Genomic DNA, 13,478 nt, shown 5'->3' with positions numbered 1-13,478 from the left:
TTTACAAGCAGTTGGGATTTTCTAGTAAAATTTACCTTATTGATAGTTTAATTTCAATGTAGTCAGGGAATATACTCAGTTTGGTTTCAATCATTTGAAATTTGATATTCTACTCGTACTTGAAAACAATGTGAATTCTATTGTTGTTGAGCACAGTGTTCTATTTCAATGAGATCAAATTTGTTAATTGTGTTGTCCAGATCTTCTATAACTCTACTGATTTTTTTTTTTGTCTATTTGTTCTATCAGCTACTGAGAGAAATGTGTTCAAGTCCTTCACTATGGTTGTGATGTTAATTCTGTCAATTTTTGCTTTATAGTTTAAATGTATAAAATGTCCCTCTTCATCTTCTGTAATGCTTCTGACATTAAAATATTTGTCTGATATTGGTGTAACACCACCATCTTTTGGGGACATGTGTACACGGTGTTATCCTTTCCATCCTTTTGCTTTCAGCCTTTCTGTGTTCTTACATTCAAAGCATTTCTCTTGTGAGCAGTGTATAATTTTTAAAAAATCATTGAACAATTGTAGGTATAGAATTCTACGTTGACAGGTTCTGTTTTTTTTCTTTTCAGCACTTTAACTATGTCATTTCATTGTATCCTGGCTTCCACTGTTTCCGTAGAGAAGGGAGCTCTCAGTTTAGTTGTTGCTCCTTTGAAGATTAAGTGTATTTTTTTCCTCTGGCTGTCTTTAAGATTTTCTCATTACCTTTTTTCCCTCAGAAGTTTGACAAGGAGGTACCTCTGTGTGTGTGTGTGTGTGTGTGTGTGTGTGTGTGTGTGTGTGTGTGTTTAAACTAAACTCCAGACTTCATTGGGAATTCAGTCGTTTTTCCATTAAGATTCTCTTGCTGTTTCAGGATCCCACATTGCACTTAGTTTTCAGGTTTCCTCGGTCTCCTTCAGTCTGTGAATTTTTCAGTCCTTCCTTGTATTTCATGACACTGGAGAGAGTACTGGTCAGATTATCCTGTAGAATGTCCCCAAATCTGGGTTTGTCTGGCATTTTCCTCATTATTAGTCTTGGGTCACAGGGTTTTGGAAAGAGTATCAGAGGTGCAGTGCTCTTCTCATGTAGTTTTATTTTTCTCTTGTGTGAGGTTTCCTGAGCTTATTGACTCTGTGGGCTGATGTCCTTCATCGATTTTGGCCAGCTGAATGTTGGCAGAAGAGATACTGTGCCAGTTCCAGGCTCAGGCCCTAGGAGGCACCACATGTCTCTGCTTACCCCTCCTATGCTAACATGCTGACCCACGGTACCCGAGGAACCCACAGAGCAGACCTGAACCTAACCTGCAGCTTGGAGCCAAGCCACTCTGAGCGCCACCTGGATCCCCAGATGTCCTGTAGATGTACGAGCAAGACTAAATGATCACAGCTGTAGTCCATTGAGCATTAGGTGTGCTTTCCTGTTTGCAACAGCCAGCTGATACAGAGCTGAAGTCTCTCACGGTTCCTTCTTCCCCCGTCCCACGTGGTTGTGCTGGAAGCCTGGTGCTTCCCTACTTCTCCCAGGTCACAGGTGTCCTCCACCATCCCTTCGCCTCCTTTCCTCTCCCTACCTGTGAGCCAAGTCTAATAACAGCCCCAGGTCCAGAGGGTCAGCAAGGATCTCACTTCCCTTCCTCTCGGCAGCACGATGAGGCTTACGCAGAAAATTTCGGCACAAGTGTATTTTTGATGGAGAGGAAAATTACAAAAAGATAAAAACAACCCCCCAAGAATCTTATTTCCACTCTATGTGAAGTGATTGACGTGAACTAGCCAGCTAGCGGGAAAATAACCGTAAGTCATTAAATCCAAGAGGCATCAAGTTTTATTTGACAATAATATTAAATTCCACTCGTCTATTCTTGAACAGCTGTCAGACAACCAGCTCACACAACAAAAAATATTGAAGGTATACTGCCAGCCACTGTCTGGCGCCTGAAGCAAGGACAGATGGCCTTGACAGCAGACGGGCGACCATATGTGGTCAGAGACGCTCTGTCCACTTCTCTCAGGTCCTGAGTACTCTGGGCTGGGCTTTCGTGGGCTCCTGGAAGCCCAGAACCTTCGGAGCAGATGAAGCCGGAGCAGGACGGGAAGGAGGGGTTCTGTGCGGAATACAATTGTCTCGCTTCCGTGGTTACTTTCTCCACCTCTACGAGTCCAAATCCCGGGCCCGGGCCCGCCCTCCGCCTACCATCCTAGCCCACATCAGCTTCCAGCTTCTCAAACCGCTGCAACCCCGTAGTTAAAACTTTGGGCTCTCACGTTGTATCAGCCGTCTTCCCCTCAGCTGTCCATCCTCTACTCCTCTGGGAACTTGCCCAGGCACAATGGTGCCAGTGAACTGTGGGGCTGGAAGATTTCCCACACAATGGAGTGAGGTGGGAAGTGGGGCACAGGGACCAACCTGGGAGACGAGGAGGTGAAGGCTCGTGTGCAACCCTCCTCTCACCCTGGTGAAGGCAATTCCTCCTTCAGAGGGTAGAACTGAGGGCTCCTTACCCCCTCGGTCTGGGTCCCGCCCCATCGGTGAATTGGAAAGGAGGGAATGAAGAGCATCGCGAGAGCAGCGAGAGCATCCCCTCCCCAGCCCCCGCCCGACAGGTGAGTCAGGGCTGAAGGGGCGACGCCGCTGACCTTTACTGAGGACCTGCTATGAGCCTGCGGCTGAGCCAGGTGCTTTGCAGACAATTTTGTCTCAGCCTTTTAAGGAGGTCTTATATCCCCCCATCTTAGTGCTCAGGAAAGGGACGCTCGCAGAAGCTAATTCACTTCCTTCTGGTCATTTAGCTAGAAGGTAACTGAGCCGCCCCTGAATGTAAGCTCGTCCTGTCTCCCAAGGATCTCGATCCAGAAAGAGGCTCCAGAGAGAGAGAAAGGGTGTGGGTGGGTGGGTGTGTGTGTGGGTTTGGTTTGTGTGGGTGTGTGTGTGTGTGTGTGAGTGTGTGGTGTGTGTATGTTTGTGTGTGTGGTGTGTGTGTGTGTGTGTGGCAGGGGCGTGGGATGGGGGCGACGGCACTGAGGTTAGAAGAGTCGCATCTGCGTTTCTACCACCTGAACCCCTGAGTAGGGGGACTGAAATCCCAGACTCCAAGGGCTCCCCAAGGCCCTGACAAAGTAAGGGGTGGGCCTGGCCAAGGGTTGGGGGAGGAGGCCTAAACCACACCCCAGAGCACCAGAGCCTCAGATCCTTCTTCTAGAAAGGATCCTAGACCACACTAGAGGCCAGGCCCGCCCATCCTTCTCCTTTCTACCTGAGGGATCTGAGGGGCTGCAGGGCCAGGCCCCTCCCCCTAATGCCTCTTTCTTTCCCAGACAGAGCCCAGAGGTGCCACCAACCCCCTAACCCCTGCCCCCTGCCTGCTGCAGGGCCCACAGCGGGACCCTGACCCAGCACAGGGTCGTCCAGTTCTCCACAGGGAGCGAGGCCCTCCAAGAGGGAGGGGCTCCGAGGAGGCTGCCCCCGGGCTCGCTGTCCAGGCCGGTGCCGGGCCGCTAGGGCAGAGCTCCACTGAAAGTCATGATGGGCAGACAGAGCAGGGAGCAGAGGTCGGGTGGCGTCTGCGCCTGCAGGTAGGAGGGCCTCTGGGGTGGGGGGCAGAGGCTGCTCGTCTCCGGCTTGTAGCAGGGGGAGACCTCACACCTGTGGGGCAGGGCAGGTGTCAGGGCAGGCCTCCCACCCCCCCAGCTCCCTCCAGGCCTCTGGGTGGGTGCTGCAGCAGAGCCGGGGGGCCCCCGCTTTCCTACCTGACCACACTCTGCAGGATCTTCCTCTCGTCCTGGTCCAGGCACACGGCGAAGGAGCAGCCGTTAGAGCCGATTATCTGCACCTTGTCCACTTTGACCTGCGACGTGCTAATCTAGAAGGAAGGCCCGGGTCAGCCGGGAGCCCTGGCCCCAGAGCTGCCGCCCTCGGCAACTTCTTCCCTTGGAACCGCCCAACGGGGCCCAGGGGGTGGGGCAGGAGCTCGGCCGCCAGCGCTCTAGGCGATGGGCCTGCAGGGGACTGGTCCCTCCATCGGGCCCCGCTTCCTCCCCAGCCTCTGCCCTTTCTTGAGTCTGGAAGGAGCAAGTGTCCTGGGAGGAGAAACCCCACTGTCCTCACCGTGACAGCCCGGGTTCCCTGACACAGAGGCCACTCCGCCTTGGACTCGGGGCTGCCCTGGAGGCCACCACGGAGCCCCACAGGTGCGCACCCTCCCACCCACAGGCCCCAGCACAGCCCTTGGACACCCCCGCATACACACGCACACACACGCACACGCCCAGTAAGTCTCCCGAGGGGATGACAGAGAGGAGAGGAAAGCTCTTACCTGGTTGAAGCCCTTCTTGGATTTAGGGTTCTGCCTTTTCACCACTTCTGTCAGGTTTAGCGTCAGGGCCTCCGTGCTGGAGTCTGAAGGGCAAGGGTGGCTCAGGCCAGGCTCAGGAACCCACCCCCACCCCTCCTCCCCTCCACCTTCCTGTCCCCCTCCCCCCTGCCCCACCCTCCCCTCCCCTCCCCTCCCCCTCCCCCTGCCCCCTCACCCAGGTCCTCCTGCTGCCGGCAGGCCTTGCTGAGGTTGACGGAGGTGCAGACCTTCTCCATGTTACTCCAGCGACTGCGTCCACTGATGGCCCCCTGGGGAGGCAGCAAAGCCAGATCCTCTCAGCGGCATGTCCGCCCCCCCCCCCCCCCCCATCCCCGTGCCTCCTGCCTTCTCTTTGAAGAAGCGGCTCCAGGCCGGCCAGCGACAGGGCGCCGCCTGCAGCCAGCACACCCAGGAAGCTCGCTCTCATTCACCCGAGCCTGCCGGCTTCTTCACCAAGAGCCCCTTGACCCCTATATAGACCTCACTGGCTCCAGGGAGGAGCATCAGGTCACTGGCTTGGTCCACAGGTCAGCCTGGCGACTGGGTCGTAGGGTGCGATTGCTGAGAACGTCTCGAGGGGTGGTCTGAGGATCTTCTGAACCCCGAGTGAGGGAGAGACAGGCTCACGGGCAGGGGGTCCCAGGCAGAGCTGGGCCGGAGCCCCCTCTTTGGGTCTTTGTCTGAATGTCTCTCTCATCAGGGACCTCCACGTTGCCAAACCCACAAGCACCCTCAGTCCTCGGCTTGCCTGACCTTACAGGAGAATGCCATCCCGTTCACTCCTCCCCTCTCCTGGGCGTCCGCGGCGGCACGCTCCTGGCTTCCCCACCGCCAGCCTGGCTGGGGCCTCTGCTTTGCGCGATCACCCTCGTCTGCCCCCATCACAGGACACAGGTGTCAGGAGCTTCTCCTGGGGCCTCCGCTCTGTTATTCCTACTTTCTCCTTGAGGGGGCCTCACCCGTGGCCCTTTCTCCATGACCACCTACACACCCATCTCCACATTTCACCTCTGAGCTCAGGCCCACCCTCCCACTGCCTGTTCTGGTCTCTCCTTCCCTCTCGAACCCACTATGCCCCACACCCACTCCCCCACTGGAGCTGGGCTTCTTCTGAGAAAATGGTCCTGTCAGTTGCAGAAGGCTGAAATCCAGGAGTTGGAGCCTCTCCTTTTCTGATCCACCCCTAAGCCCTGCTGCTCGTGTGAGTCACATATAAGCCCCATTCCCTTCCTCCCTAGTGCAGGCTGCCCATGTCTCTCGCCTGGACAACCACGGGAGCCTCTGACTTGGCTTTCCCACACCCGCTGGGGTCCACTCTGATATTCCCCACAGAGCCACCACAGGGGGCTTCCAAACCTCAAATCTGATCCTGCCACACCCCAAACTGAAAGCCCTTCACAGGATACCCATTGCTCTTAGGACGAGGACAAAACTCCTCTCATTGAACCAAGGCCCTTGGCATTCCAGCCCTGCCCATTTCTTTAGCTTCACCTCATCATCCTTTCCCCCCAACACTGTCTCTGCTCCAGCCCCTCTGGTCCTCCTACAGTGTGCCCTTTGATGTTCATGTTCTCCCTCACCACAGGGCCTTTGCGCATGCTATCACCTCTACCTGGAGGGCACGTCTCTCTTCTTTTCCTACTTAACTAACTCCTGGTTTTCTTTCCAACATTGACTCGATGGCCCTCCTTAAGGAACCTTGTCTAACTTTCCTCACTGGGTTGAACAATCCCCTTAAGGGTTCTCACAGAACCCTTTACCTCTCCCTCATCTGTTCGTCACAGTTGTGATTATACATGTTGTGGCATCATCTAACCCCTCCAGACTGTAAGAGCTTCGCTCACTCTCGTGAACGCTCCTGTGCCATGAACAACACCCGGGACGCAGTGGGTGTTTAACAAGCACCCGGAACACAGCAGCCAGCGAGTGTCAGCGCCCCTGCCCACCTCCTCGGCCACTACATGGAAAGAATCCTATTGTCTCTATCCCACCAGCCCTTTTGTTGCCTTGTCATCGCTTGCCACTCTTTAATATTACCTTGGGCACTTTTTGTCTCCTTGTTTATTGTCTGTCTCCCTCCTCGAGAGAAGTTAAGAGGGAGGGCCTGGCCCCGCACAGAACCTGACATGAGTAGGTGCTCAATAAATATCTTTCAAATTGCTGAGGGAGGGAGGGAGGCAGGGAAGAAGGTAGGAGGCTGCCCGTCCGGGAGGTGGGCCTGTCGTGGCCCAGAGCCGGGGTGTGCTCATGGGCTACCCCCCCAGCTCCCCCCACCAGGCACAGCAGTCCCTGCCCTGTCCCTCACTCTGCCCCATTCTCACCCCCAGCCCTGAGGCCAGGCCCCAGCGCTTCACAGAAGGGCTGAGCACGTTCAGCAGTGGGGAGAACCCCGGGGCGGGGGCAGCTTTGGAGGCAGAGCGGGAGAGGGAGGTCCACCGCCTCTCCTTCCCCCTTCTCTCAGCATCCAGGAGAGCCTGGGGAGTCTGCCGCGGCCTTCCAGCCTAAAGACCACCTGGGGAACAAGGGGGCTGGCTCTGGGGAGGCGGCATGGGGAGCAGATCCCAGAGGGGAGGGGCCAGTCTCACCTTGCTGTAAATAATCTGTAGTGTTAGAGGGATGGCCTCCCGGTCACCATCGATGCCCAGCCGCTTGCTGCCAGGACCTGTGCCACACACAGACAGACCCTCTGCTCCTTCTGATTCCAGTGCCCTTCACAGACCCCGGGCTCTGCCTCCCTGCCCGCTTCTTGTCCCTCCTGCCCCACCGCCCTGGGACCCCTCCTCCCCAGGGCGCCCTCTCCGCTGTGTCAGCCCCCAGCTCCGCCTCCACTGGGGCTCAGCCCACCCGAAGCCTTGATGGCGCGTGTGGCAGCAGAGTGACCCAGCTCCAGGGAGTGGATGAAGATCTCTGTCGTCTTCTCCCCGGTGATGAAGGTCAGCTGGAGAGGGCAGGAGCGTGGGCGTCAGCGTGGACCTCCAGGAGGGGCCCCCGGCACGGGCTGCTCCAGCACAGGGCTGCTGGCTGCCCGGGCGTGGGAGCAGCCCTGCAGCTCGTCTGGGGGAAGAGGCGGGGCCAGGCGGCAGGGCAGGCCTCACCTCGGTCTGATAGACCTGCAGCAGCACCGGCCGGGCAGCGAAGCGGCAGTAGTAGAGTAGCATGTCCGCCAGGATGGGCAGCTGGGCGGCAGAGCCCTCCAGGGGCCGGGGCTCAGCCTTCAGGGACTGCTGTGGGTTGGGAGGGCCGAGCCCGAGGGACAGGGGGACAGAGAGGGAGAGAGAAAGGGAGGATGAGAGGAAGAGAGACAGACGTGCAGACACACCGAGGAGAGATCCCGAGGCACACAGGGCCAGGGAGGGGCACGGTGAGACGGGAGCAGGAAACAGAATGGTCAAGGGAGGACCCACAGCCTGGCCTCCGCCCCTCCCTCACTGGCCCATGGGCCTCCAGGGAGGCTCCGGCCGAGCTAGACAAAGCTGGGAGTTGAGGAAGGGAGCTGAAGCCTAAGGCAACTGGACCCTCTAGGGCCCCTCCCTCTCGGTGTGGTGACCCCTCCCTGGGCCCCCGAGCCCTGGGTTCAGCTCAGCCCTGCTTCCCCCCACCCTCCTTGCTCGGTCCCACGTGAGCCCTGGTCCTCCAGTGGGGCCGCAAGCTGGATCCCCCAAACTAGGGCCTTCAAAGCAAGGCTGGGTGACCACAGACAGGGCCCTCCACCTGCACCCAGGGAAGGGGCCGCTTACCTGGCACAGGACTTCAGGGGGCAGGTGCATGAGGCCCAGCACGTTGCGCTCATACCAGGGGTCGAGCATGCCGAGGTAGTGCGAGATGTCATTGGTGCTTTCCTCCCAGGGGGCCGCACCCAGCTCCTGGGGCGGGGGCGAGAGTCATTCCCAGCCACCCTAGCTTCGGGGCCCTGGGTGGCACCTGCAGCCCCACCCTGAGCTTCTCTGCGCCCTTGGAGAGGTCTGACAACTCTCAGTCCATGTCACACAGCAAAACGTGCCCCCGCCCACCGTCGGGCCAAGTGCAGGGCAGGGACCATGCCCGGGACGGAGGCCCAGGCAGGAGGCGGCAGCCCCTAAACACCCCCTTCCGGTGCCTGGGGCCTGCTTACATCTCCTCGCTTTGCCGCCCTGCTGGGCCCAGGGCCGGGGACCTACCGCAGGGCCGGGGTGCCTCGGGGAGTCTGTGGGGAGCGGCGGCGTCCGGCTCCGAGGGGCTGGGCTGGCGCTGGGCCCGCAGCTGCGCTTCACGGGCACGTAAAAGAACTGAAGCTTGAAGAACCGCGTGAGGAGCGGACGGTTGCTCTCCAGCCGCCTGCCGAGAGGAAGATGGTGAGAAGGGAGCCCAGATGCCGCTGCAGCACGCCGCCCCTGCTGCCCAGGGCAGACCGATGCCCCGTCTCGGCTCTCACCGCAGCTTGCTGTACGCCCGGGCCACCTTCCCCGAGATCCGATCGGAGCCGAAGACCACGACTCGCAGCGTGGAGGCCCCGGGGTCCTCGTCCCCGCTCAGGAAGGGGCAGCGGCGCTGGTGACGGGAGGCGGGGGCCAGGGCCCAGCCGGGCAGCTGGGAGCCGAGCTTGTGCTGGGGCAGGGAGCGGGAACGCTGGGCCCGGGACTGCGCCGGGCCGGCCAGGGGGCTGCAGGGGCTGCAGAGGCTGCCGGCCCGCCGCAGGGGCGGGGCGCCGTCCGGGCCGCCCTCTGGGGTCCGGGAGTCCCTGCGCAGCACCAGCTGGCTGGTGCTCTTGAAGAGTTTATAGATCCTGTTGAACTGCCCGGGCCTGCGGTGGGCCCGGTGCTCCTGGCTGCCAGGCCTCTTGGGCCACTCGAACGAGCTGTCCTGGCTGTCCTCCACGTAGCCGCTGTCCACGCCGTCAGAGAGGCCCGAGACAAAGGAGCTCAGCAGCTGGTGGGAGAGGCTGGGTCCCGAGGCCTGGGACGAGGCAAGGGACAGGGTGGAGTCGTGCAAGGCTGCTGAGCTGGTGGAGAGCAGCGAGTCCCTCTCGGCACGATGCCCCTCGGTCTCCACGTCCTCCTCGTCCCCCAGGATTCCTGGTTGGAGCAGCTCCTGTTCCTTGAGCAGGATCTCCTGCAGGATGTCTGCAGGCAAGCAAGGGGAGACGCCGTCTGGGTGTCCGAGCCCTTGGAACCCCTCTTGCACACCCTTGGGCGGGGTGACAGGCTGAGACAGAATGAACTTGGGGAGCAGAGGGCAGAAGGAGGGCAGAGGGCAGCCCAGTGCCCTGCCCCCTGCTCTGCTCAGAGCCTGCTCAGGTGGGAGGGCTGGCAGGGGGGTGGGGTGAGGGGCAGCGGCAGAGGAAGAGAGCCCGGGCAGTCTGGGGGGTGGGCACCACGAGGGCCCCAGCGGGCTGCTTACCGAAGCTGTCCTGGCTCCAGCTGTAGGTGTAGCACCTGGCGACAGGGATGGGGATGGTACGGAGCTTGCCAGGTTGTGCAGTGTCTGCAGGAACGAGGGAGGGAGGGGCAGGAGGTGAGGGCTGGGTAGAGGCCTTGAGATGGGCCAGCCCAGACCCCCCCCCCGTCTTGGAGGAGAGGTCAGAGTTGGGAGAGGACCGGTACAGGACACGCAGCCGGGTGGGCCGAGGCTGAGGTGGAAGCTGGGATGCCTGGCCCACGGCCAGAGGGCTTCTCGCAAGCCCAGCAGGCAGATGCCCTTTCGTGAGCTGCACGAATGTGGCCCAGTCTCAGCCTCTGCGCCTCTGTTTCGAACAGGAGGACCATGGCGCTGTCTCATCAGGCATCCCTTCTTCTACAGCAGACGTTTCCCAGACCCACCGGGGCAAGGTGGGCCATGTGACTGAGGTGGCTCAAAGGGGTATGCTGTCTTCATTGTGAAAACAAAGCCCCTTGCCCTTGATCGGCACTCTTTTCCTCCTCCCCCAGGCCGCCCCGGTGGCGATCTTGGCAGCCCAACCCTAACCCTGCAGACGGGAGCTGCACCCTCGGGGATGCTGGAGCCAGGAGGTGTCAGAGAACCTGGGTCCCTGAATGATTATGGGAAACAGAAGCACCAGGCCGACCGGGGCTGCTCACCTGGGGGGCTACCAGGGCCACAGGGGAAATGGGCCTCACCCACCAGAGCCTCACCTAAGGCCCCAGGGAAGCCGGCTTTCTCCCCCACCGCCTGCAGCTTGGTCCTGAGCCACTGCCGGGCCTCTGCTGCGTCCCCGATGCCAGACGCCAGTTCCTGTGCTTCGGCCGTCTCCGTGAAGATGTCCTCGAGCTCTGCCAGGGTCTTGGACTGAAACCCAGGGGGAGGCAGGCTTGCTCCCGAACCACGGCTCGGCCGCCCGACTTCTCGAGCTCCCGGCGACCAGTCCGTCCCCAGCCTCATCGCCTGCCACCACCCACGGCGGAGCAGGGAGCCAGGCCTCTCACTCAGTTCCTATTCTCCAGAAGTGGTCAGAAAGAAAGGGCCGGAGCCAGAGCCCTGCAGAGTTGGGAGGGACTTCAGAGCTCACCGCTGTGGCCCAGAGAGGGGAGGGCGCTGCCCAGGGCCACACAGCTGACCTGTCACAGAGCTCGGACTAGACCCCAGGGCTTCCAGCTTCAGCCTAAAGCTCAGTCCTGTACCACCCAGCCCACGCTGGATTCGGAGGCTGTGTCCAGCCCCACTGTCTAGGGTGCCACGCACCTGGGTTAGGACCCAGCACAATAGAAACCTCTCAATCAATGAGGCCAGCCCTCCAGCGACTTCCCCGCCATGTCACTCGGGGCGAGGGAGGCCCATGGACCCGGGCCTCGGAGAGGGACCAGAGAGGGGACCCTGCCTTTGCAGAGAGGTGCTCTGCCGGGAGGGGGCGGTGCTGAGCCCAGGGTCCCAGACACATACCTGCAGCTGGCAGTGCAGACCTGGGAGGTCGCAGTGGGCCCCAAAGGTGGCCTGGAAGGCGTGCAGGAGCAGGGTGGTGTAGGCGCTGTGTGGGGAGTGCCCAGGCGTGCTCAGCTTGTCGGCCACGGTGAGGAACTCGGCCTGCACCTCCACCGGGTTCAGCAACAGTACGGTGCTGGGGGACACAGAGGACCGGCCATGGGTACTGGGCGCGGGGGCGGGGAAGGGCAGCCACAGAGCCCACGTGGGCCCGGAGGCCAGGAGAGAGGCTGGGGGCTCAGGGGTCCCAGTTCCAAGGGAAAAGCTTATGATCTACTTTTGAGTAGTTTTCAGCTGGGGTCTTCAAAGACCTTTTAAAAATTGAACTTGGGACTTCCCTGGCGGTCCAGTGGTTAAGACTTCTCCTCCCAGTGCAGGGGGTGAGCGTTCGATCCCTGGTCAGGGAGCTAAGATCCCACATGCCTTGGGGCCAAAACCCGTCCCCCCCCAAAAAAAAACCACAGAAGCAATACTGTAACAAATTCAATAAAGACTTTAAAAATGGTCCACATCAAAAAAATCTTAAAACACTGAACCCAATTTTCACAAATAAATTCTACCTTAATTTTTACATAAAACATTTTTCCTACAGGATATTTGAACAGATGCGAGATGACGCAGAAAAGGATTGTATTTTAGGTGAGCTGACTGGAAGTCAGGCTGTCATTTTGGGAGGGGACAGCGGGACAGCCACATGCCGTCGTGTGGGGTGGCCTGAAATTTCAGCCCGAGCCCTGCTCCTCAAGCCAAGGGTCGGGGTGTGGGGTGGCATCTGCCAGGAGGAAGGAGAGCGAAGTCAGGGCCGCATCTGATTCCTCTGCTTACAGGGGATGCCCTTTCTAACTTGCCAAAGCCCTCATGCAGGCCAGCATCGGGCTGGGGGAGGGAGGGTGCATCCAGCCACGCCCCACCCCCGCCTCCTCTTCCCCTGGACCCTGGGCTCCCTCTTGATCCCAGTGTTTAAACGTCTTCATCACGGAAAATTTCAAACATACACAGATGTTAAGAGAATCGTGAACCCTGAGGATCCATCACTCAGTTAACGGTTAACATACGTCTGTTCGCATTTCACCCCGGCCAACCCCCATCACTGCATTTTCTCGAAGGTATTCCAGCCATCGCGGTATTATACCTGTAACGGCTTTTAGTATGAACTGCTCACACTTGCTCTCGTTCTCTCACAAATCTGTGTTGTGTTTAAACCCAGTGCCAAGAAGCACCAGGCAGGTGGCCTTCCTGCCAGTGCCTGTGGACAGAGGTCCCAGAGCCGACCCTGTGGCCAGTGTTCAGGAATGGGACCAGGCTCTCTGTCAGAGTTCCCAGGGTTTAGGAAGGATCTCATTTTGATTTCTCTATTTGTAAGAAAAAGGGATCGGGCTCGAGTAAACAGTCCCTCACTGAGCCCTCCTCCTTCACCGACTGCTGGATCCTCCCCTCATGGACATGCACTGAGCTCCACTGTATACAGGACCAGGCCAGCCACACCCGGGCCCTCACCACTTGCACCTCCTCTGCACGCCTGTTCCCAACCTACAGAAAACCAAAGTGAGACCGACACTCTGCTTGTAGCCCTTTCTACGAACCTGTCCGTGCCTCAGTTTCCTGATCTAAAAAATACCTTTCTCACAGGGTTAACAAAAGGCCTGTATGATGGAGTGATGCCTGAAACAGTGCCCGGGGCTCAGGAAGTACCTAGAAGGGCGTTGGCGAGAATCCACCGTTCACCTGCCTCAGCCCTCTGGCAGGGTCCTGCTTCCTTACTAAGCCGACATTTACAAGACATTTTTTATGCCCTTTCTGTCTCTCTCAAAATCTACCACTAGCTTTTCTGTTTGTTTTTACCGAGAAGGAACTCAACCAACGTTTGCTCAGTGAATGTGCTGTGAAACCCTCAGACTGAGGATGGGGGGGTGGGGTGACTAGAACTTCTGAGCTGGTGGAGGCTGGGGTCTTCAGGCACCCACGTGCTGGGAGGCTTGCCGGAGGGTCCTTGGAATGGAGGCTTCCTCTCTAATGCTTTTCCAAAAGGCGGGGACCCAAGAGTGGGTAACTAAATCACTTCAGGGATTCACAACCAGAACAGCCTTTTAAGTGAAATGGACTAGAAGAGATCAGAGCTCATCCTTGGGAGAAGGTGACTTTCATTTCCTAAAACTTGTCTCAGCTCTGTGTGTGTGTGTGTGGGTGGGTGGGTGTGTGTGTGTGTGTACACACCAGGCTTCCATATAAAATGCATTT

General features: G+C 58.7%; 1 protein-coding gene across 4 annotated transcripts in view; it reads right to left on the bottom strand.

Annotated features, from left to right (window-relative positions):
- Nucleotides 1–2,974: 2,974 nt before the first annotated feature.
- The window catches only part of PIK3R5 (phosphoinositide-3-kinase regulatory subunit 5), a 72,998-nt gene continuing 62,494 nt past the window's right edge, over nucleotides 2,975–13,478 (bottom strand). For 2 of the 4 annotated variants that reach the window (XM_073798244.1, XM_033847198.2), the window contains exons 7-19: nucleotides 11,202–11,376; nucleotides 10,457–10,610; nucleotides 9,726–9,809; nucleotides 8,761–9,448; nucleotides 8,507–8,663; nucleotides 8,087–8,212; nucleotides 7,445–7,573; nucleotides 7,194–7,287; nucleotides 6,935–7,011; nucleotides 4,525–4,618; nucleotides 4,311–4,393; nucleotides 3,745–3,857; nucleotides 2,975–3,640 (exon numbers count right to left, since the gene is read on the bottom strand). In XM_073798244.1, the coding sequence (XP_073654345.1) occupies nucleotides 3,493–3,640; nucleotides 3,745–3,857; nucleotides 4,311–4,393; nucleotides 4,525–4,618; nucleotides 6,935–7,011; nucleotides 7,194–7,287; nucleotides 7,445–7,573; nucleotides 8,087–8,212; nucleotides 8,507–8,663; nucleotides 8,761–9,448; nucleotides 9,726–9,809; nucleotides 10,457–10,610; nucleotides 11,202–11,376 (2,122 nt within the window). In that variant the 3' untranslated portion in view covers nucleotides 2,975–3,492. Of the gene's footprint in view, nucleotides 3,641–3,744; nucleotides 3,858–4,310; nucleotides 4,394–4,524; nucleotides 4,619–4,671; nucleotides 6,471–6,934; nucleotides 7,012–7,193; nucleotides 7,288–7,444; nucleotides 7,574–8,086; nucleotides 8,213–8,506; nucleotides 8,664–8,760; nucleotides 9,449–9,725; nucleotides 9,810–10,456; nucleotides 10,611–11,201; nucleotides 11,377–13,478 lie in introns of those variants that run through there. The other 2 variants (XM_033847199.2, XM_033847200.2) reach the window with 2 other exon arrangements.

This window comes from Tursiops truncatus, chromosome 20, assembly GCF_011762595.2.
Source record: "Tursiops truncatus isolate mTurTru1 chromosome 20, mTurTru1.mat.Y, whole genome shotgun sequence".
In the NCBI taxonomy this organism is placed as follows: Eukaryota; Metazoa; Chordata; class Mammalia; order Artiodactyla; family Delphinidae; genus Tursiops; species Tursiops truncatus.
This window is presented reverse-complemented; position numbering and strand designations above follow the sequence as displayed.